Below are 20,503 nucleotides of genomic sequence, written 5' to 3'. Positions count from 1 at the left end.
AAATATTATAACTCAAATTATAGATGTTAAATTAAATAGAATAATTTTGAATAATTGTAATGTTACTGCGCGCGTGTGTGTATATATATATTTTCCTTAAACAAATAATTGCTCTCTTTTATTTTACTTTTTTAGGTAATAGCTCTCGTTTATTTTCGATAGGAGAAAATGGCCTCTTTTCCAAAATTAAAACTGGGCCTAGGCCCAAATATTGCAAACAAATCCAAAAATGAGAGATGAAAGCATGGCATGGCATCTTAATCCAAAACAAAAACCAAGACCCAAAAAATTCCAAAACAAAACCCAACAAGTTCTTGATTATCTAAGTTGATGGCATGGCATCTTAATTAATTGGTGGATTCAATGGTGTAGAAAGAAAATTATTTCTACATGTGTAGAAGGATAGGTGTTAATGTATTAGTAGTTTATATTAATGGCTCTTGGATGGAAAAGAATTAATTAGAGTACATAATTGTTGATTCATTGGACCCACAAAAAAAAAAGAGTGTGTGACATTATATCTATGTCATAAAGACAACTTATTAATCTTATTAGTGTATTTCGTTTACACTGCAGATCAGATATGTGAAATTTGAAAAAATACATTTATCTAGTTTACACGATACACTCATAATTATCTCGTTTACAATGTAAACGAGATGTGTATTTGTCAATGTAGAAATATATTTTATAAAAATAATAAAAATATTAATAATTTAAATTAGACCAAACTCTTAAAAATAGAACATTTCAATTAATATGAAAGGTGTACGATCTTAATCGTACTACTTCCATCCACCGGCTTTTTTATTAGAATTTACACTAAATCAATTCAAATAATAACAAGGCTGGATTCGAATCCCCAACACTTACTTAAGCAAACTAGTGAGCTAACTATTAGAGCAAGTTCATTAATTAGTTAGTTAAAACCGCCTATTTCTTCTATTATTTTGAAACTACTCATCTTTTCTATTATTTGAAACTGCTTATCTTTTTTATTATTTGAAATATTCTATTTTTAAGAGTTTGATTTAATTTAAATTATTAAAATTTTTTATTATTTTCAAAAATTATATTTTTTATATTGACAAATACACATATCTCGTTTATAGTAAGGAGATATATAAAAATTGAAAAAATACACATATCTTGATACGGATAAAATTATCTCGTTTACAGTATAAACAAGATAAGAGATGCTGATGTATTTTTCTAATAATTTTTTCAATTATTTATTTTAGAAAATAAAATATTTATTTAATTTATTAAAATAAAAAATTTTCACATATTATTTGATTTATTGTTAATAAATATGTATATCACTAATCAAATTAGAATTAAGTCCATTAGATGAAAAAAAATTTGAAAAAAAAATAATATTTTTTTAATATTAACCAAAATATTTTTCATAGAATTTAAAAAAAAAAGATTTAAAAACTAACTTACTTTCACTCTTAAAATTATTACTATTAAAAACGAAAGAATGTATAATTTAAGTAATAGGTAATTACTATTCATTTGCTATGGTTAACAAATTTAATTTATTTTTATAATTATATGTCCTAAATATATTACTAATTATTTTTGTCTAAAACATTTTATATCGTTCTAATTTAGTCTTTTGTTCAAAGTTAAATATTTTCTTCTAAAAAAATGAGACACCTTTAATTATAGTAAATTATCAATTCAATTTATAAATTAAAACATGTAAAATATTAAAAATATAAAAATAATTAGTAATATATTTAGGACATATAATTATAAAAACAAATTAAATTTGTTAACCACGGTAAATGAATAGTAATTACCTATTACTTAAATTATACATTCTTTTGTTTTTAATAGTAATAATTTTAAGAGTGAAAATAAGTTAGTCTCCAGATTTTTTTCTTTTTTAAATTCTATGAAAAATATTTTGGTTAATATTAAAAAATATTTTTTTTCAAAATTTATTTCATCTAATGAACTTAATTCTAATTTGATTAGTGATACACATATTTATTAACAATAAATCAAATAATATGTGAGAATTTTTTATTTTAATAAATTAAATAAATGTTTTATTTTCTGAAATAAATAATTTTAAAAATTATTAGAAAAATACATCAGCATCTCTTATCTTGTTTATACTGTAAACGAGATAATTTTATCCGTATCGAGATATGTGTATTTTTTTAATTTTCATATATCTCCTTACTGTAAACGAGATATGTGTATTTGTAAATATAAAAATATAATTTTTGAAAATAATAAAAAATATTAATAATTTAAATTAAACCAAACTCTTAAAAATAGAATATTTCAAATAATAAGAAAGATAAGCAGTTTTAAATAATATAAAAGATGAGCAGTTTCAAAATAATAGAAGAAATAGGCGGTTTTAACTAACTAATTAATGAACTTGGTCTAGTGGTTAGCTCACTAGTTTGCTTAAGCAATTGTTGGGAATTCGAATCCTGCCTTATTATTATTTGAATTGATTTAGTGTAAATTCTAATAAAAAACGCCAGTGGATGGAAGTAGTACGGTTAAGAACGTCCACCTTCCATATTAATTGAAATGTTATATTTTTAAGAGTTTGGTCTAATTTAAATTATTAATATTTTTATTATTTTTATAAAATATATTTTTATATTTATAAATACATATATCTCGTCTACATAGTAATAATTTTTTAAATTATTTATTTTAATAAATAAAATATTTATTTAATTTATTAAAATAAAAAAACCTAATAAGTTGTCTCTATGACACAGATATAATGTCACATACTCTCTTTTTTTTTGTGGGTCCAATGAATCAACAATTATGTACTTTAATTAATTCTTTCCCATTCAAGAGCCATCAACATAAACTACTAATGCATTGACACTTATTCTTCTACACATGTAGAAACAATTTCCTTTCTACACCACCTAATTAATATAAGAATAATTTAATTTCGAGGTCTTCAATTCTTAATGTACTTTTGTCTTCCACTTTAATGTTCAACTTCTAAAAGGAAAACATAGTTAGATCAATGCATGTAACACAGGAAAAAAAATACTCAAAAAATTAAGATATCTACTCAGAAGTTTTTAGTAACATAAGCTCTCTGCATAATTGATTGATGCCATATTACATAATCAATCATAAACAATATGAAATCTCTTTCACTTAAAAGAAAATTGTTCCGAACATTTTTAACTACCAATGTGCTTATGTATATACAAACATTGAAAAAAAATTATGTCCTAAGAAAAACCTGCATAATTATACTATTCAAATAAGTCAAATTTCTTCTAATAAAATTCAAATATCGACCATCTAAAAAAAAGAATTATTTACTTTGACGAGGACAAAAGAGATTCTCCTCCGACATCATATTTATCCGGTTTACTTCTGAAACTTGACAAGATCCAATGTAAGAATCCTGCAAAAAAGAAGCTAATAAACCAAGCATTGTTGTAAATCACAACAAAAACATCAGGAACAGAACTTATTCCAACTTTCCACAAGAAACCAGGAAGCACAGGCAAAATCCCAAGAAGTAGAGCCACAATTGCAGCCACATTAAACCCCTTATAATAATAATATGCACCATAAACACTCCTTGAATACAAATCATTAACACTCAAATGTGTCCTCTTTATAAGATAGTAATCTGCTAGAACAACTCCTCCAATTGGACCCATAATTGCAGAATAACCAACTAGCCAAGTGTAAACAAAACTCTCACTTGATCTCAAAAGCCTCCATGGTTGAAATGCAATGCCAAGTAGTGCTGTTAAAATTGCACCTCTTCTAAATGTGAAAATCTTAGGACTAAGATTAACAAGTGCATTAGCAGGTGCAACAACATTAGCAGCAATGTTGGTAGTTATGGTTGCTAGGCTTATACCAAAGATTGCAAGAAAACAAGTTGTTAATCCTCCAATTTGACCAAGAAGCTGAATTGGGTTTGAAATTATTCTACCAAAAATGACCTTAGTAGATGATGTAACAGCTAAACCAACAAATGTGAATAGTCCCATGAAAATTGGTAACCCCATTTGACCAATGATTTGATCATGTTGACTTTTTGCATACCTAGTGAAATCAGGTATGTTAATTGCAACTGTGGCCCAAAAGCTTATATTAGCAGTGATTGAAGGGAAAAAAACAGACCAAAATTGTGAGCTTGTAAGCCTAGAAGACAAAGACAACATGTGACCAAATCCACCAGCATTAACATAAGACCAAACAAGTAAACATGTTGTAAGAAGAATTAGTATTGGAGCTGAGTACTTCTCAAGAATTCTAATTCCATCAATTCCTCTCCAAACAAAACCCAATTGAGCCACCCAAAAGCCCAAAAAGCAGAAGAATTCAAGTGGGGAAGTTCCAAGCCAAGGTAGGTAGTTTGAGAGTGATGAATTGTTTTTCAATGATTGTGGCAGGAGAAGGAAGATTGCTTCACCACCAATCCATGATTCAATTCCATACCAACCACAACCAATTAAAGCTCTTAAGAGTGTTGGAATGTGAGCACCATTGATTCCAAATGAGGATCTTGCAAGAACTGGGAATGATATGCCATAGAGTGTGCCAGGGTGGCCAGTTAGAACAAGTGGAACCAATAGAATCATGTTTGCCACAACAACTGTTCCAATACCTGTAACATGTTTTGGCCCAAATAGCCAAATTAGTACTTTTCAACTTAATATTTTAGTATTTTGTTTAGTAGCAATTACAACTACAATATATAAGAAAATATATAAGAAAATTTTCAAGTGTACCGTAATACCGGTATTTCAGTGATTTTTAACCGTTGACCTAATCACTGATACACCGGTATGATACACCGGTATGACGATAAAATCTTCCCAATATATAATACCTTGCCACCATGCCATGCCAAGATCAACAAGGGAACCAGCAAGGTAGTATGAAGGGACACCAACAACAAGACCAACCCAAAGGCTTGCCATTTCAAAACCTGTGAGTGTTCTTTGGCTTGGTGAAGTTGGCTTGAGATCTTATTTGGTGAGAGATGGATCAGGCTCAAACAATTCTGAACCATCATCATTTGATGATGATGGTATTGAGATAGAAGAATTGGAGCATTTCATTGACAAGTACTTGAACTTATAATAAGGTGATGGGGTAGCATGAAATTGATGAAAGGCCTTGTTATTCAAAACTAGTGAGAAAGAAGAGCATGGAATTTTTGGATTGGAATAATGAGATTGCTGCTGATGAAGAACATGGAATTTAGATCCTGATAACATGTTCATGGTTGTTGTAATTGATTAATGCAATGAAATGCAATGAAATGGGGAGTGTGATAGTGATAGAGATTATGAATGAGTGGTGGAAATTTGGTAACGTCACTCTATAGATTATACATAGATAATATAAAATACAAATATGTAAAATTAAAATATATTATTTTAATATATATTTTGCATCTTTGGTTTAGTATCTTGTCAAAGTTTTATTTTATTTTTTGTGATTTTTTATTTAAATGATAAATGTTACTTGTTGTAATATGTTGGTAAAAGAAGATATTAAAATTAATATATTTTAATTTTTTTATATGGCATTAAACTCTTTCATTATAATAAATTAATAATTAATTTTTGTGGTGATGATGTTTTTTTGAATTATTTTTCTCTACTCTCTTTAGGTTGAGTACTAATAAAACTCTAAAAAATATTATTAAATTAATTATTATGTATTTTTGTATAAATACTTATTTATTTATTTTTAATATATATTTTATACAAATAATTAATTTAACAACTATTTTTTTAATATATTGGTTGTAAAACTATATATAAAGAAAAAGAATGGTTAAAAATATCCTGCATATACAATTATTGGTGATTATCCAAATATTATTTGTAAATCTAAATAAAGCTATTAGAAAATGCTACATCTTGATGCAACTACTCTCTTTTTCTTTTCTTTCCTTTTTAATTTGTTTTTAAAGAGGATGTACCTACTACTTCTTAGTTAAATGTGGATGAAGCACATTTTTTTAAAATTGAAAACTTTGAGTAGCCATCAATTCATATCTGCTCTACCTAATTGCATTGGCTTATTACTTTATTTTAATTAAGTAGAAAAATAATATTTCGTAAAAGGTAATTAATCCTTCATTTTTTTTTGTTTTACTCTCCTCATTTTCAAATTCTATTCTCTTGGACTAAAAAAGCACCGAAATAAAAGAAATTAATGAAATTAAGAGTCCGTTTAAGAAATTTTAAAAGTAATTTTTTTGGGTTTTCAACTTATGAAAAGTAGTAGTATTAATGTCTAGTACAATTTTTTAAATTAAATTATAATTTTTTAAGAAGTTATTTAAAAACTTATAAAAAAATTAAAAAAATAACTTTTTCTCATAATACTACTACTTTTATCATATTTCTTTTAGAATAAGCACTTTAAGAATTAAAAATATAAACATAAAATAACTTATTTATAAATTATTTTTAATATAGTCATTTATTATTTAAGTTACTTTTTAAAAAAACTTAATTAAATTATTTTTTCAAATTGGGCTAAGCAAAGAAAGTTTTGACTTTTGAGTTTTGACTAAAGCGTTGAAGTTCTCCTAATATATGTAATTTGATTACAAATTAAAAAAAAATAATTACAATATATCTAGACACAAAGTTTACTCTTTTTTAAGGGGAAAGATTTACTTGAGAAACAAGGGAATAATATAATATAACTTGAATTTTAAAATAACTAAAAAGAATAAAAGAAACATCCTATTCCCAATAGCTATTTAACATTTACATGCACATATTATATGGAATGCAATAATGCATATGAATGATATAAAACAATGCTCAAAGGTGGTGTTATATTCATGTGAAATGGCCCATGTGGATGGTGGGCCATTCAAAACTAAAAAAATGGACACCTCAAACAAAGTCTTGCTTTTTAATTTGTTAATGACATCTACACTAGAAATTATCAAGGATATATGTTAAACAATTTTGCATTATTGGTTCTTCACAAGGGATAATTTGTTGTTTTGGGGACCCATGATCAAAAGGAAGGAACTTTCCTATACCCTTTTATGTTCTTTTCTTTTGCATTTGTGGACAAATGAAACCCTCTAACCAAACCTACTACTATTCCCTTTTCTTTTTTCCTTTTACTAAAAAAATAAATTATACTAACAAGATTCCCCAAAGAAGGGTTGTTTGTTTGTTTCAAAAGGAAGGGAAGAACAATAGTAATATTATTTTCTATAATAAATTTTCTAAATTGGTATACCTAAAAATTACTTATATCTATAAAAAATAGTTCTTGAATACTATATAAAATGGAAAGAGTTTTAAGTATACCGAAAACATTGGTATTCCAGTTGTTTTAAGTATATCGAAAACATTGGTATTCCAGTTGTTTTAACTGTTGATCTAAATTATAAAAAATATATATAATATGTATTAATTGAAATCAACGGTTAAAACAACTAGAATATCAGTATTTCCGGTACACTTAAATTTTTTTCTATAAAATGATAACATACATATTGTAGTACTATAAAATGAGATTTTGAATTAGAAAATTGTTAAGTTGACAATTCCACAAAACTATATCAAGACTCCAATTTTATTTCAATAATTAAAAAGTGGACATTAACTATGGATACCATATAGAAAAAGACATGTATGTATTATGCCTTTAATCTTATCTAACATAAATCAAATTCTTTGTTTTTTGCATTTATGCTGTTTATTCTTAATATTCACTTTTAATATACAAATAATTAACATGAAGAAGAAAAATAATTGATGGGGTGTTGAATATTGAATTATGTACCAATTTTTGAAAGATTAAAAAAAAAGGGAGAAGAATAATGACTAGGAACCAAAAGGAGCCCTATGAGGAATGCCTTTTCTTCTTCTTGTGTTTGAAGGAGGTGGAGGAGTGTAAATGTTTTGTGGTGATCCTTCACCCAATTCTTCTTCTTCTTGATGATGATTCCTTGAAGACATTGATGATCTTCTTGATGATATTCCCTCCATTGCTAATGCTTCATTGATCTTATCATCCAAAACAAAGCTTGCATCCCCATTCCTCTTTATTCCCACAAGCTAGTAATTCAATCACATTCCCAACAAAATAACAATTAATAACCCTATCAAAATGGACCAATTATATATACATATATATATATATGCATCATGCCATGTGCCAATCAATTATTCAATACCTAACCCAAAATATAAATAAAGGGTAAAAATTATAATGTTCTTTTTATTTCTAAAAAACTAAAAAGTAAACTTTGTTTTAAAGAAAAAAAGAATTGAAGTAATATGTGACAATGAATACTTTTTTGTACTTCATAAAATGTAACATTAACTTCTATTTTAAGAAACTATTTTATGTGATATTTACTTGATTTCAAAAAAGTAAAACCTAATTTACCCAAAAGTATAACTATTATTACATTATTACATATGTATGTATATATAGGCTAGTTATACCTATGATTAATATAGTTAGGGGAATTATAATGATGATGGTGATGGGCTTTCAAAGGTTGGTGATGATGTATGGGTGGTTGGGTGTATTACCCATATGATGAGAGGGAGATTTGAGTTATGAAATGATGCTCATTTTGACAATGATATATGAAATAAATTAAATTGAAAAAAAAAAAGTAAAATGGTAAATTAATTAATAAATTCACGTGAAGTTGATATCTAAGAGTCGTTAGATGAAAATTTAGTCAAATCAATCAAATTATCTAATAGCTCTCAGGTATCAACTTCACGTGAAATCGACTGCACCTGAATTTTCACCAAATAATATATGTTAATGCTAATAAATAAATTAATTACCTTGCATCCCAAAGAACAGAAACGAAAAGGGTCCAAAAGGCTTCTTCCACAAATCTCACAAATGTGAGGAACCCCTTTTCCAGATTTGGGTTGTGGCCTCTCATTCAAGAACAGAACTCTAGCACTGTTGATTACATATGTTTGAACTCCACTTATGTCCAACACTTTCTGAATTTCAACCACTCTTACAACATCATGGTATGAAGATCTTCTTATCTAAATAAAAAAAAAAACCCAGGAACAATAATGAATTTCATAATGTATATATATAGAATGTGCATAAGATATAAATGATGCTACATTATTATATATTATATAGTTTTTTTTACCTGAATTACTTGATGATCCTTGTGCCTTGAAGAGCGGCAATAGAAGCAAAAAGCATCACCATTGTTGTTATTATTATTATTATTGCAGTCAAGGCAGAACATGTTACACTCACTCCTAGCTGCATCTCCATGAATCCTACATACATTGAAAAATGGTGTTTGTAGCAATCTCTCTAGCCATGGAGGAACCAACATTGAGTCCTGCTCAGACCCCAAATATTTTGGGAGACCAAGAAAAAAATTGAATCAATCTAAATCATTATGAGAATTGGAAAAAAAAATAAATATATATGGTACATTATATACATATTAGATATTACATACCATAATAATAATGTAATAATAATAACAATGTGCTTCAATGGTTGAGTGAAGAATGATATTGGGATTTCCAATGAGAAAGAAAGATAGAGAGAGAGAGAGAAAGAAATAGAGAGAGAAAGGAAAGAGGGTTGAACTAAGAATTCAACAATACACAAGAAGCTAAGACTATAGGGACAAAGGTGGGGAGTGATTAAATTAATTAAATTAATTAATTGTTAATTAATGAATGAATTAATTAATGAAGGAAATGAAATAGTGCTATGTGAATGGAGGGCTGAGATTGAGTGAGGTGGCTGAGGAGGAATGAGAGGCGTTGGATTTGTTGCTTACGATTTCATAGTTTGGATCTTGTTAGCGTCTTTATATGATGTTTGAGTCGGCTAAGGCATCAATATCACACCTCACTCAATAGCTGTATCTCCCAAATTCATCCACGATCAAGAAGCTAGCTACCTGCCACGTGGCATTGTATCTACCGTCCATCTAAGATTGGTGGCCCCCACTACTCCTAATTCATGTCATCACACATTATATTGTACTTCCTAGAACTCTAAGACATGCCATCCCATTTATTTCTTAATTTACTCATTATTAATTGAGATAGTTTTTAGGTATTTTATAGTGTTTATCAATAAAATGATTTGTTTTTTTTAGATGTTTTGCTAGTAGTAAATACAAGAAGAGTAAATCTTCAAATTCATTTTTAAAACATCTCATATTTTTTAATTTGGCTTTTAAAGATGTTTTAAATTAAATTTATCTTTTAAACATTTTAAATTGTTATATTAATATTTTTATAATTTTCTTTGCTCATGATATTAGAGTTTATTGATATAACACGTTAAGTGACATCACAATAATATACAACTGGCAATTTTAATTGACTACTATCATAATAAATTTATGCTATTAGATCAAATTAATTCTAATTGATAAATCTTAATCCATTGAGATCCTCCTTAATTTAGGATTAATTGCGCCATGTTCGCAAATTTTAATGCAAAACTAACACGACTAACTTAAAATTTTTGAAAAGTAAATTTGATTAATTTTTTTAAAAGATCAAATCTAAAAAACGAGTGATATTTTAGGGACGATTTTGATTATTTAATCAAAAAAATTATTCTCGTATTGTATATAAATGAAAAGTTATTCATGGGATAAATAAAAAATATTAACTATCACAAAATTATTTTAATTATTGAAAATGTGAATAAAAATGAGTTTAAGAAATCTTTAAAGTGAGTAGAAGAAGACAAAAATTTTATCTTTGGATAATTAAAATTAAAATTATTTTTAAAGTGAAAGCCTCACTTTAGAAGATATAGACCTATAATGTTGAGATGAATAATAATAATAATAATAATAATAATAATAATAATAATAATAATAATTAAACAACAACCGAACAAAATAAATTTGTGAGGAAATTAAAACTTTTGATAATTATTGGGAGGCAAATGGGTTATATATATTGAAGAGGAAAGTATAAATAATTGATTAAGTGAAAAGGAATGGGAATTATGCGGTGAAATGTGTGGCTCCGAAGCTTGGTATCCAAACAAAGTGTGGCTTCTTATATTTTCATCAAAAATTCAATAACCTTGCTATCAAGCAAGACATGCTTTATTGGTGTTAGCCCCTTTAATTAGTTTCATTTTTAGATGGTCATGAAATAAATTAAAGCTCGAAAAACACAAAAGGTAAACATAGATCGCACATTTCGCATTTGCAAATTCAAGAAACATGATTGAATCACTAAAAGGTCAATATACAAAAGAGAGACCTTAAAGCATGAACTTCCTAATGGAAACAAATATATAGAGAAAAAAAATGTCAGCATTGTTTGATTTGCAAATTTTTTTTTACCTTTTTAATATTTTTTCATAAAATTACAAAAAAAAAAGTGAAACAAGCCCTTAGAATTTGATCTTTTTAATGCAATATTGATGTAACAAATTAAATTTAGTTGTTAATGAAATCTTATTAAGAAATTATTAAAATAGTGATCGATTTTAGCGATCAATAAAATTAGCTTTTTTTAATACAAAAAAATATTGATCGTTAAATCAGTTGCTAAAATGTTAACAATCGAAATTGGTCGCTAATTCTAATTTAACAACCGATTTAAAAAAATGAATTACTAAATTGATTGCTATTTCTGTAATTTCTTGTAGTGAAATATTGTCGTATCATTGTATTTTTTTATAATTAAAAAAAAAGTAGAACAAGTCCTTAGAATTTGAATTTTTTTAATGCAATATTGATGTAACAAATTATTAAAATAGCGATCAATTTTAGCGATTAATAAAATCAATTTTTTTTATACCAAAAAAAGGTTGATCACTAAATCAGTTGCTAAATATTACCGATCGAAATTGGTTGCTATTTTTAATTTAACGATCAATTTAAAAAAAATCGATTCCTAAATCGATCTTTATTTCTGTAATTTATTGTAGTGATATGTTGTTGTATCATTATATTTAATTGAGTATTGTAGTTTACATAATTTTTTCAATTTGTTGATGAATATAACCATGATATAGTAACACACATAAAAAAAAATTGTGAGATAAATTATGTTAAAAGTTATTCCAATCATTGGAGTTTAAGTATAACCAACAATATTGCGTGCAGCTTTTGTCAAAGTACTTTTAAGTACAATTATTCATTAAAAAAAATTTGTTCATATTTTTGTTTGATCTATTTGTACTTCAAATTATACTACTGACCTAATTTGGCAGGTGCTATATTTTCCCTCTCCGGAAATTCTTACCAAGGAATATATATGTGACCTAAAAAAGTTAAACATGAAAAGTACCTGTATTGTGTGAAGTTTAAAAATAAAGGGAAAAGTTGGAATAATGTTAAAAAAGTTGAACTAGTGTTTTCACAGTTAATTTTCATTTCAATTTCATTTTCTAATTAAATATAGGGGGCTCATTTTATAATCAACGTAATGCAAGTTTAATATGAGCAATTGATATGGACCTTGACCAATAGTTTCATGTTGCAATCATAGGTCGGATATATAATAAGAGTAATCAGTGCTAGAAAGAATTATGTCTTTTATCAAATTTTTAATTAAATATAATTGTGTTTAGTAGACATTTACATATGGTTTTGGCTTTTCATTTAAAAAATAAATACTCAAACTGGTCTTAGAAATTTTATATTAAACATTTTAATTTTTTTTATTTTACAATTCTAGATGTTTTAGAGAAAGGTTAACCCCTCTATAAAAAAAGTAATTTCTTTTATATTAATATTTTTTTAAAGGTTTAATTACTTTGTTGGTCTTTATAGTTTCGCAAAATTTTCAATTAGGTCCTTATACTTTTTTTTAATTGAATTTCTGTACCAATTTTTTTTTTCAATTAGGTCCCTCTTAACAGTAATTTGCTTAATTTTATAAGGACCCAACTAAAAAAAATAGTGCAGGAACCCAAATAAAAAGAAAAAAATGTAGGGACTCAATTAAAAAAAAAATTAATGTAAAGACTCAATTAAAAGGAAAAAAAAAAGTACATGAACCTAATTAAAAATTTTGCGAAACTATAAAGACCAATATGATAATTAAACCTTTTTTAAACTTAATATTTTGTAATAAAATTTGCAAAAGATATATTTGTTTAACATACATATTAAAAGTTTTATTAGAATTAATAGAAATACTAATTTGTCGACAAAAATAATTTTGAGACTTTTAAATAATAAAAATATATAAAAAATCAGAGTGTCCAACCTGAATATTTGTTAGAAATTAATTTAGATGTTTACTCTAAAAAAAAACTTAAATATTTATTTTAGTATTTACGTTTAGATTCTAATTTTATTTTTTTTAAAGCAAGTAATTGCCTAATCTTTCTTAAATGTAAGTACACATCCAAATCAACCAGGTTAGTAATTTTTTTTGTGGGATTGTTTTAAAAAATTACAACACAAACTTAACAAGATGTAAGGTGTTAAAGTTATACGATAAAAAAACCAATTTAAATTGGTCAAGTGATCAACTTACTCATTCACTTAAGTAAGTATCGGAGGTTTGAATCTCACCTTGTGCATGCAGCTCTCCATTAGTCAACAACAAACTCTAAAATAGAGTTTAGATCCGTGACGGATCCGCGGACAACAAAAAAAAGTTATATGCTAAAAAGGGTTAAGAAAAGTAAATAAGCTACATATAATTAATTCAAAGTTTAAGAAAGTAAAGTGTACTTTATTATTATTATTATTATTATTATTAAATTGCATATTTGAAAAATAAAAAAAGACTCAGATTATAAATTTGTACATTTTAAGACTTTTAAAGGCTACAATAGGCATACGAATGTTAAAAGGATAAAGTGTAATTAACCCTACTAATTATATGCTAATTTGAATGTGATTACTAAAAGGCCAAAGCATTTATGTAGTGATGAAATGAACAAAGCTAGGCTGGCAAACAAGTTGGCTAACATGGGAATGTAGAAAAAGGGAAAAATACCAATTCATATGCAATTGCATCATCCTCTTTATTATTTATGCTTCTGGCCCTCATGACCTGAAATTCTGTTTCCTTATAATTCAAGCTTTGATTAATTAGCTCTTAATTAACCTATTTAAATGTATGTGTGGATTTATTGATACATACATGTTCTTATGGCGCATCATATGCTGCCACAAAATCACACTTTTGAAGCCTAAGATCAAGAACAACCTGTCATATTAATTGTAAATAGCTAAAATTCATTGTCCCTTTTCCTTCAAATAAAGCAAATTTCTATCCCTTAGTAGTGGATCTAATGCATTGGTGTCTCTTTTATGTTTATTCATGTTTTAGTTATTTGTCCCTTGTAACTGCATAATTTAATTCTTCTTGCATGTTATTCGTAACATTAACAATAAGCACTTCAACGAGTAATAGCTCAAATAGCATAGTCTTCCCATACTCAAGTAAGAGGTTGTGAGTTTGAGTCTCTTATCTTTAGTTAAAAAAAAATAAACACTCTAAAAAAATGATAGTAATTTGGTAAATGAGGATTTAAAAAATGAAAAATAAAAAAAAATTTAAGATAAGAGTTGAACCCAAAATAAAAGAAAAAAATTCAAGATAAGAGTTGAACTCTTAGGTGAAAGCTAGATATCTTTACCGATGGACAACAATGAAATCATGTTTATCTTTTACCATCAAATTTAAATATGATATATTAGATAAATTGGTAAAAGGAAAACCATATATGTTTTTGAAAGTGCCAAAGTGTTTAAAAAAGAGCATATGTATATTGAAAAATTTTTAAGTGTACCAGTCCACTGATGTTTTAGTATTTTTTAATTGTTGATCTTAATTNTTTTTAAATTTTAAATTATATATTTAGATTGGTATACTTAGATTGTTATTTTTTAAATTTTAAATTATTTTATTTAAGTTTTTATTTTTTAAATCTTAGATTGTTATAGTTAGGTTGTTATTTTTAAAATTTTAAATTGTTTTATTTAGGTTATTATTTTTAAATTTTAACATTATTTTTTAAAAATTTGTTGATTCCGTTTAGCATTGTTTTTTAAATTTTTATAGATTTTTTTCAAAAAATAGAGCTACATACATATATTTAGAATTTTAAAAATTGTTAATATATTTATTTACTTTATCTGCAAATTTAATTCAAATTTAAATTAAAGTCAATTAAATTTAAAAAATTTTAGCTATGAGTCAACTATAAAAGTATAAGTTATGAGATATGTATAGCACCATTATTCAAAGTACATTAAACCCTTTCTTTACGTACATCCAAAATCTAATTTTTTTCTACTTATTTCAATCGCTCGTATTCACAAAATCGCAGAAATCAAACATACAATCGACAATTTGTGTATACGTATACAAGTGATACGGTTATAAACACTACCAAAATTACAAAAATTCTTCATTGCCATACTCAATTGAGATGGTTTGATCCGACGAAGACGTGAGTTTTCAATTAATATTTTTTTATTTTATTTTAAATTTATATTATTTATATTTTAAATTTGTTTGTTTATTCTCGTCTAATTGTTCTTTGATTTTTGTTTATCAATTTTAGGAAAGGAAAAATACACGCCTCGATCAAAAAGACTCTTGTGTCTCGATTCATAAATTTACTAAAGGAAGGAATATCTTACCAAATAAGATATTTTAGTGTCGGACTCAACGATGGTAACTTCAAAAAGTGTTCTCTTTGATTAATTTAAAAAACATATAAAAAACATTGCTTTAGTGAATTAAAAAAACAACATTTATAATATTCATATATTACTCTTAAGAGTTGCCTTTAAAGATATATAATAAACTTGTGGTGGTAAGCGTTGCTTAAATATTTTTTATTATATTTTAATTTCCTCCAAATATTTTAATAGAATTTTTTGACTCCAACATTAAAATATCTTATTTGGTAAGATATTCATTCCTTTAGCAAATTTATGAATCGAGACACAAAAATCTTCTTAATCGAGGCGTGTATTTTTTCTTCTCTATTGATAAAAAAAATAATCAAAGAACAATTAGACGAGGATAAACAAACAAATTTAAAATATAAATAATATAAATTTAAAATAAAATAAAAAATATTAGTAGAAAACTCACGTCTTCATCGGACTAAACCATCTCAATTGAGTATGGCAATAAAGAATTTTCGTAACTTGGCAGTATTCATAACGGTATCACTCGTATACGTACACACAAATTATCAATTGTAGATTTGATTTTTGCGATTTTGTGAATACCAGCCATTGGAATAAGTAGAGAAATTTTAGATTTTGGATGTATATAAAAAAAGGGTTTGATGTACTTTGAATTGTGGTGCTATACATATCTCATAACTTATACTTTTATAGCTGACTCATAGCTAAAATTTTTTAAATTTGATTAAATTTAATTTAAATTTAAATTAAATTTGCAGATAAAGTAAATAAATATATTAATAATTTTTAAAATTCTAAATTTATGTCCATTTTTTGAAAAAAAAATCTACAAAAATTTAAAAAATAGTGCTAAACAAAATCAACAAATTTTAAAAAAATAATGTTAAAATTTTAAAAAATAACAACCTAAATAAAATAATTTAAAATTAAAAAAAAAACAACATAACTACAACTATCTAAGATTTAAAAAATAATAACCTAAATAAAATAATTTAAAATTTAAAAAATAACAACCTAAGTATAACAATCTAAATATATAATTTAAAATTTGAAAATAACAAGCTAAGCAAATAATTATTTATAATTTATAAATATAAATTTAAAAATTTTTAGTGACGATACCTAAGCAAATAAACTTCTAGATTCAACGTATGAATGTCACGTTAGCACATGAGCTCTCCATTTATATTACTATAAAGATAAAAGATAAAGATAAAGATATAAAGATAAAGATAAAAATAAAAATAAATATTACAAAATATACTAAGATAAAATAGACAAAACATACTAAGTATGCCATACATGTTGTTGTATATTGTAGTGACCAATTTGATAGTTTAGAAAATAGTATTAAGAATTAAAGTAAAGAGCTGAAGAAATATTACATTAAATTATTTTAATTCATTTGAAAGTTTCATTCATAGATTAGATTAAAAGTGTTTTGATTTTTAAGTTGATTCTCACAATTTGTACATGACATTTAAAATGTCAAACACAGAAATTAGATTAAAAGTGATTCCAAATAAAAAAAATTAAATTTCAAATACAGATTTTTTTTTTCAATAAAATGGATTTTTTTTAATCTCATATTAAAAAACTTTCCATTAAATTTTAGTTGCGGTGGGAAGATTTCTTAATGTTAAGAAGAAAGAGAAAGGTAGACGGAGTCATAGATTCACATTAACACACGCGTTCTACATTCATTCGGTTCCTCAAATTCAGATACGTTTCTGTTCATCAATGTCTTCAATCTTCACTAGATTTTGGTAACTAACTCTTCCATTCTCATCCTTTTCATTTTCATTTATATATTTTTTCATTTTCAGTTATATATATTTTCAGTTAAGATTCAGATAGTCATTTTTTTTTCTATTCTTATTGTTATAGCTTGAATTTCAATTTTATTTATCATGAATTGCAAATTGGTTATCAAGTAGAAGTTTTGGTTAGGTTTGTTTTTAGGGTTTGATAAATTGTTTTTAGGGCTTAATTTTACTTCTTTTTATTATTATTGTCATCATTATTTTTTTAATGCTTAGGGGATCACAAGAACAAGAACATTTACATCAGTCATCTTCAATGAGCTACACAAGTTCTTCTTCTTCTTCTAGGCCTTCACATGTTCCACCTGCTGAAGCTGCTGGAGTTATTGCTGCTTTGAAGGACAAAAGGTTCACCTTAAAACTACACCTTTTGAAATCAGTGTTTGATTGATTCCGGTTTCGGTTTGAATCCTACTGGATTTGTTAATTATTGTGTGGCCGGGAAGCATAATTTTGAAATAGTATCACATGAAAGAGGGTTGGTTTTAGCTACAATATTCTTGTGCTTAAAGCTTTCAATCATGTTAAAGAAATCTTAAATTGCTTGGATGGTAACATAGCTAGTTCTTTAGATGGTTCTATCAGTTAGCATTCTCTGATCAATCTGAAATTATGGAATTAAGCACCATTAAAGGGAGAAAGTGAGTCTAATCACCATTGAGTTAAGGTAATGGGATTCACACATAATAGAAGTTATGAATTCAATGGTGATCTCTTACTTTATTACTTTGTAGATCTTCTCATGTTACACGTTAGAGGATCTTTTTCCAAAATTATGAACCATTTAATCCCTTGAATGATGATGATTTAGTGCTTTCCCCTTCTTTACAAATTTGCCAGTGTTGATGAGTTGCGGAAAATTTCGTCCGAGAAAGATGCTTATCAACGGTTTTTACAGTCGCTTGAACAGGTCAAGATTCAAAATAATGTAAGTTGCATGTCATTGCTTCACCTTCAGTGCTTGATGTAGAAATATAGTGTTTTTTACACTTGATCCTGCAATGACTATACTTATTTATGTTCTTAACCCCTTTTTTGCTTGATGATATGATCAGCTGAAAGATGAACTATGCAAGGAGAATATGCTGCTTGTTGGTGAGATTTTTTATATTTTATTTTCTTTCTTTTATTATCTGATAAAAATATGTTTCTTGAACATAGTCATTATTTGTTGTATTATGAGCTGACAAACAACTTGTGTTTTTGTTAACTCAGATGAAAATCTACAAAAGGAACCTCGTGTTTTGGGACTAAAAAATCAGGTAAGAAGAACCTGAAGGAAGTAATTCTTATGATTTGTGTAATTCTTATGCCGAGTGTGGAATATTCAACATTCTATGTAAACAGTGTAGAATCATTCGGACAAGTGAACTAGCTGCTGCACAAGAGAAACTAAAGGAGCTTGAGAAACAGAAAGAAGAAATGTTGAAGTTGAGTTCCCTACCATTCCTTCTTCATAGGATTCAAGGTATGCTCTGAATAATGATAAATTGATAATCAGTCATTATAATACAAAGTTTTATCCTGATCAAAAGTTAAAACCTTCCTTATCATACGATACAAAAAATCCGCAGGGGCTATGAACAAGACTGAAGAAGAATCAGAAGATCTGCACCAACAATTACTTGATAAAGAGATTGATCTTGGAGCTTTTCTGCAGAAATACAAGAAGCTACGTATTGCTTATCACAGTAAAAATCTGATACATCTTGCAGCTAGAACATCAAATATTTGAGAACCAAATTATGAAATATAGAACTTGAGAATGTAACTCCTTGTTTGTCAAAAGTACAAAAATCAATAATCTCTGGTTACATACGTCTATGTTCTTTCTTTAATCTTATTCTCCATTATCTTTATCATATCATCAAGTGACAAAATTGTCTTTGCAAATATAATATTTTCCCCTACACTAAGACTGAATAATACTATCACAATATACTTTATCTTTAGAAAACCCTGTTCACATAAGGGATTACTAAAGTTCATATCCTATGCTTATAAGGCATAAATTAAAGTAAATTTTTTATGACAACTTGCTTGATTACTACATTCTCGTTGTATATATCTTGATCTTCTTCCATTTCCCTTGGTTGAAGAACCTCTACAACGGTAACCAACTGGCTCCAAAGATAAATACTAGTAGTAGCAAATAGCAACAGCGAATCTCAGTCTTGTTCTTGTAAATAACCTAACTCTTTCTCCCACTTGAGACCAAACATTTGCCTACCAAAAGGCACAATGAGATTATACCGGAAAACCTACAAAATAAGTATAGATTTATTCGTTATTACTTATTACACATCATAAATATCAAAGAGTGCACATTTCCCTATTCCTAAGTCCTAACAATTAGCAAACAATAACAACCAAGTCTTGTCCAAATTGATGGGCTCAGCCATAATCCTATAGTGTCCAATCATAAATCACATTAACATCTAACCTTATCCCAGTAAGTGAAGTTGGCTATAACATTGTAGTGTCCATAAATCATATTAACATCTAACCATATATCCATCAGAACTCCTCTCCCCATTGCTAGAAACAAAACCCAATTTTCATAAATAAATGACTTGACTCACCATGTTGTTAATGTCTCTTAGCTGCAATTTCAGAGCCTCTGAACATTCATACCACTTAGAGTGATCTCCACTGCATTTACTTGCCCAAGCTTTCTTCAAGGCTGTCCTAAATTCGGACACCTTAGATCTTATCTCTTTGTTAAGCTCAACCCACTCTGGTGCACAACCATTTTTGGACAAAATCCTGTATAGAGTGTCTTCAGCTGGATCAGCATGAGGGTTTGTGTCGAGCTTAAGCGGCTTCCCCTTCCCGGGCAAGTTCTCAAAATGGCCTTCTTCCATGGAATGCCATATCCTTTGCTCAACCACATTGATGATGTCAGTTTCAGACCTGTCCAACATCCAACAGGTATTGTCAAATAACAAATACTAGAGAATGGGGGAACCAATTCATCAATTCCTTAACATGCTGGCAATTTTGGACATTTAGGGAGTGTTTGCGAGTTTTGATTTTGGAGGGA

At 26.9% G+C, this 20,503-nt stretch overlaps 4 protein-coding genes across 4 annotated transcripts in view; 1 reads left to right on the top strand and 3 right to left on the bottom strand.

The window, feature by feature from the left end:
* Window positions 1–3,116: 3,116 nt before the first annotated feature.
* On the bottom strand, window positions 3,117–5,250 carry LOC107476247 (purine-uracil permease NCS1). Its single transcript, XM_016096030.3, has 2 exons — window positions 4,859–5,250; window positions 3,117–4,633 (listed from the first exon to the last, which is right to left on the bottom strand). The coding sequence occupies exons 1-2, from the start codon at window positions 4,947–4,949 to the stop codon at window positions 3,324–3,326; spliced, it is 1,401 nt and encodes a 466-aa protein (XP_015951516.1). The 5' UTR covers window positions 4,950–5,250; the 3' UTR covers window positions 3,117–3,323.
* Window positions 5,251–7,747: 2,497 nt separating this feature from the next.
* Window positions 7,748–9,597, bottom strand: LOC107476386 (protein RGF1 INDUCIBLE TRANSCRIPTION FACTOR 1-like). The gene is made up of 4 exons (XM_016096183.3): window positions 9,479–9,597; window positions 9,155–9,355; window positions 8,826–9,041; window positions 7,748–8,075 (listed from the first exon to the last, which is right to left on the bottom strand). The coding sequence occupies exons 1-4, from the start codon at window positions 9,479–9,481 to the stop codon at window positions 7,842–7,844; spliced, it is 654 nt and encodes a 217-aa protein (XP_015951669.1). The 5' UTR covers window positions 9,482–9,597; the 3' UTR covers window positions 7,748–7,841.
* A 7,640-nt stretch (window positions 9,598–17,237) lies between these two features.
* On the top strand, window positions 17,238–19,324 carry LOC107476246 (vacuolar protein-sorting-associated protein 37 homolog 2). The gene is made up of 7 exons (XM_016096029.3): window positions 17,238–17,403; window positions 17,677–17,808; window positions 18,301–18,388; window positions 18,516–18,555; window positions 18,676–18,722; window positions 18,808–18,928; window positions 19,035–19,324. The coding sequence occupies exons 1-7, from the start codon at window positions 17,378–17,380 to the stop codon at window positions 19,193–19,195; spliced, it is 615 nt and encodes a 204-aa protein (XP_015951515.2). The 5' UTR covers window positions 17,238–17,377; the 3' UTR covers window positions 19,196–19,324.
* LOC107476244 (uncharacterized) overlaps window positions 19,323–20,503 on the bottom strand; it is a 2,104-nt gene continuing 923 nt past the window's right edge. Inside the window, exons 2-3 of the mRNA XM_016096028.3 lie at window positions 20,043–20,373; window positions 19,323–19,721 (exon numbers count right to left, since the gene is read on the bottom strand). Of these exons, the coding sequence (XP_015951514.1) occupies window positions 19,629–19,721; window positions 20,043–20,373 (424 nt within the window). The 3' untranslated portion in view covers window positions 19,323–19,628. The remainder of the gene's footprint in view (window positions 19,722–20,042; window positions 20,374–20,503) is intronic.

This window comes from Arachis duranensis, chromosome 2 (assembly GCF_000817695.3).
Source record: "Arachis duranensis cultivar V14167 chromosome 2, aradu.V14167.gnm2.J7QH, whole genome shotgun sequence".
Classification (NCBI taxonomy): Eukaryota; Viridiplantae; Streptophyta; class Magnoliopsida; order Fabales; family Fabaceae; genus Arachis; species Arachis duranensis.
The sequence above is the reverse complement of the archived record's forward strand: the minus strand, read 5'-3'. Positions and strand labels throughout refer to the sequence as shown.

Coding starts and splice junctions, on each gene's coding strand:
- LOC107476247 (XM_016096030.3), bottom strand. CDS start 4,949: ATGGCAAGCCTTTGGGTTGGTCTTGTTGTTGGTGTCCCTTCATACTAC. Junction 4,634..4,858: donor TGGCATGGCATGGTGGCAAG/GTATTATATATT, acceptor AACATGTTACAG/GTATTGGAACAGTTGTTGTG.
- LOC107476386 (XM_016096183.3), bottom strand. Junction 9,042..9,154: donor AGGATCATCAAGTAATTCAG/GTAAAAAAAACT, acceptor TTTTTTATTTAG/ATAAGAAGATCTTCATACCA. Junction 8,076..8,825: donor TCTGTTCTTTGGGATGCAAG/GTAATTAATTTA, acceptor TTGAATTACTAG/CTTGTGGGAATAAAGAGGAA.
- LOC107476246 (XM_016096029.3), top strand. CDS start 17,378: ATGTCTTCAATCTTCACTAGATTTTG. Junction 17,404..17,676: donor TCAATCTTCACTAGATTTTG/GTAACTAACTCT, acceptor TTTAATGCTTAG/GGGATCACAAGAACAAGAAC. Junction 17,809..18,300: donor GCTGCTTTGAAGGACAAAAG/GTTCACCTTAAA, acceptor CAAATTTGCCAG/TGTTGATGAGTTGCGGAAAA.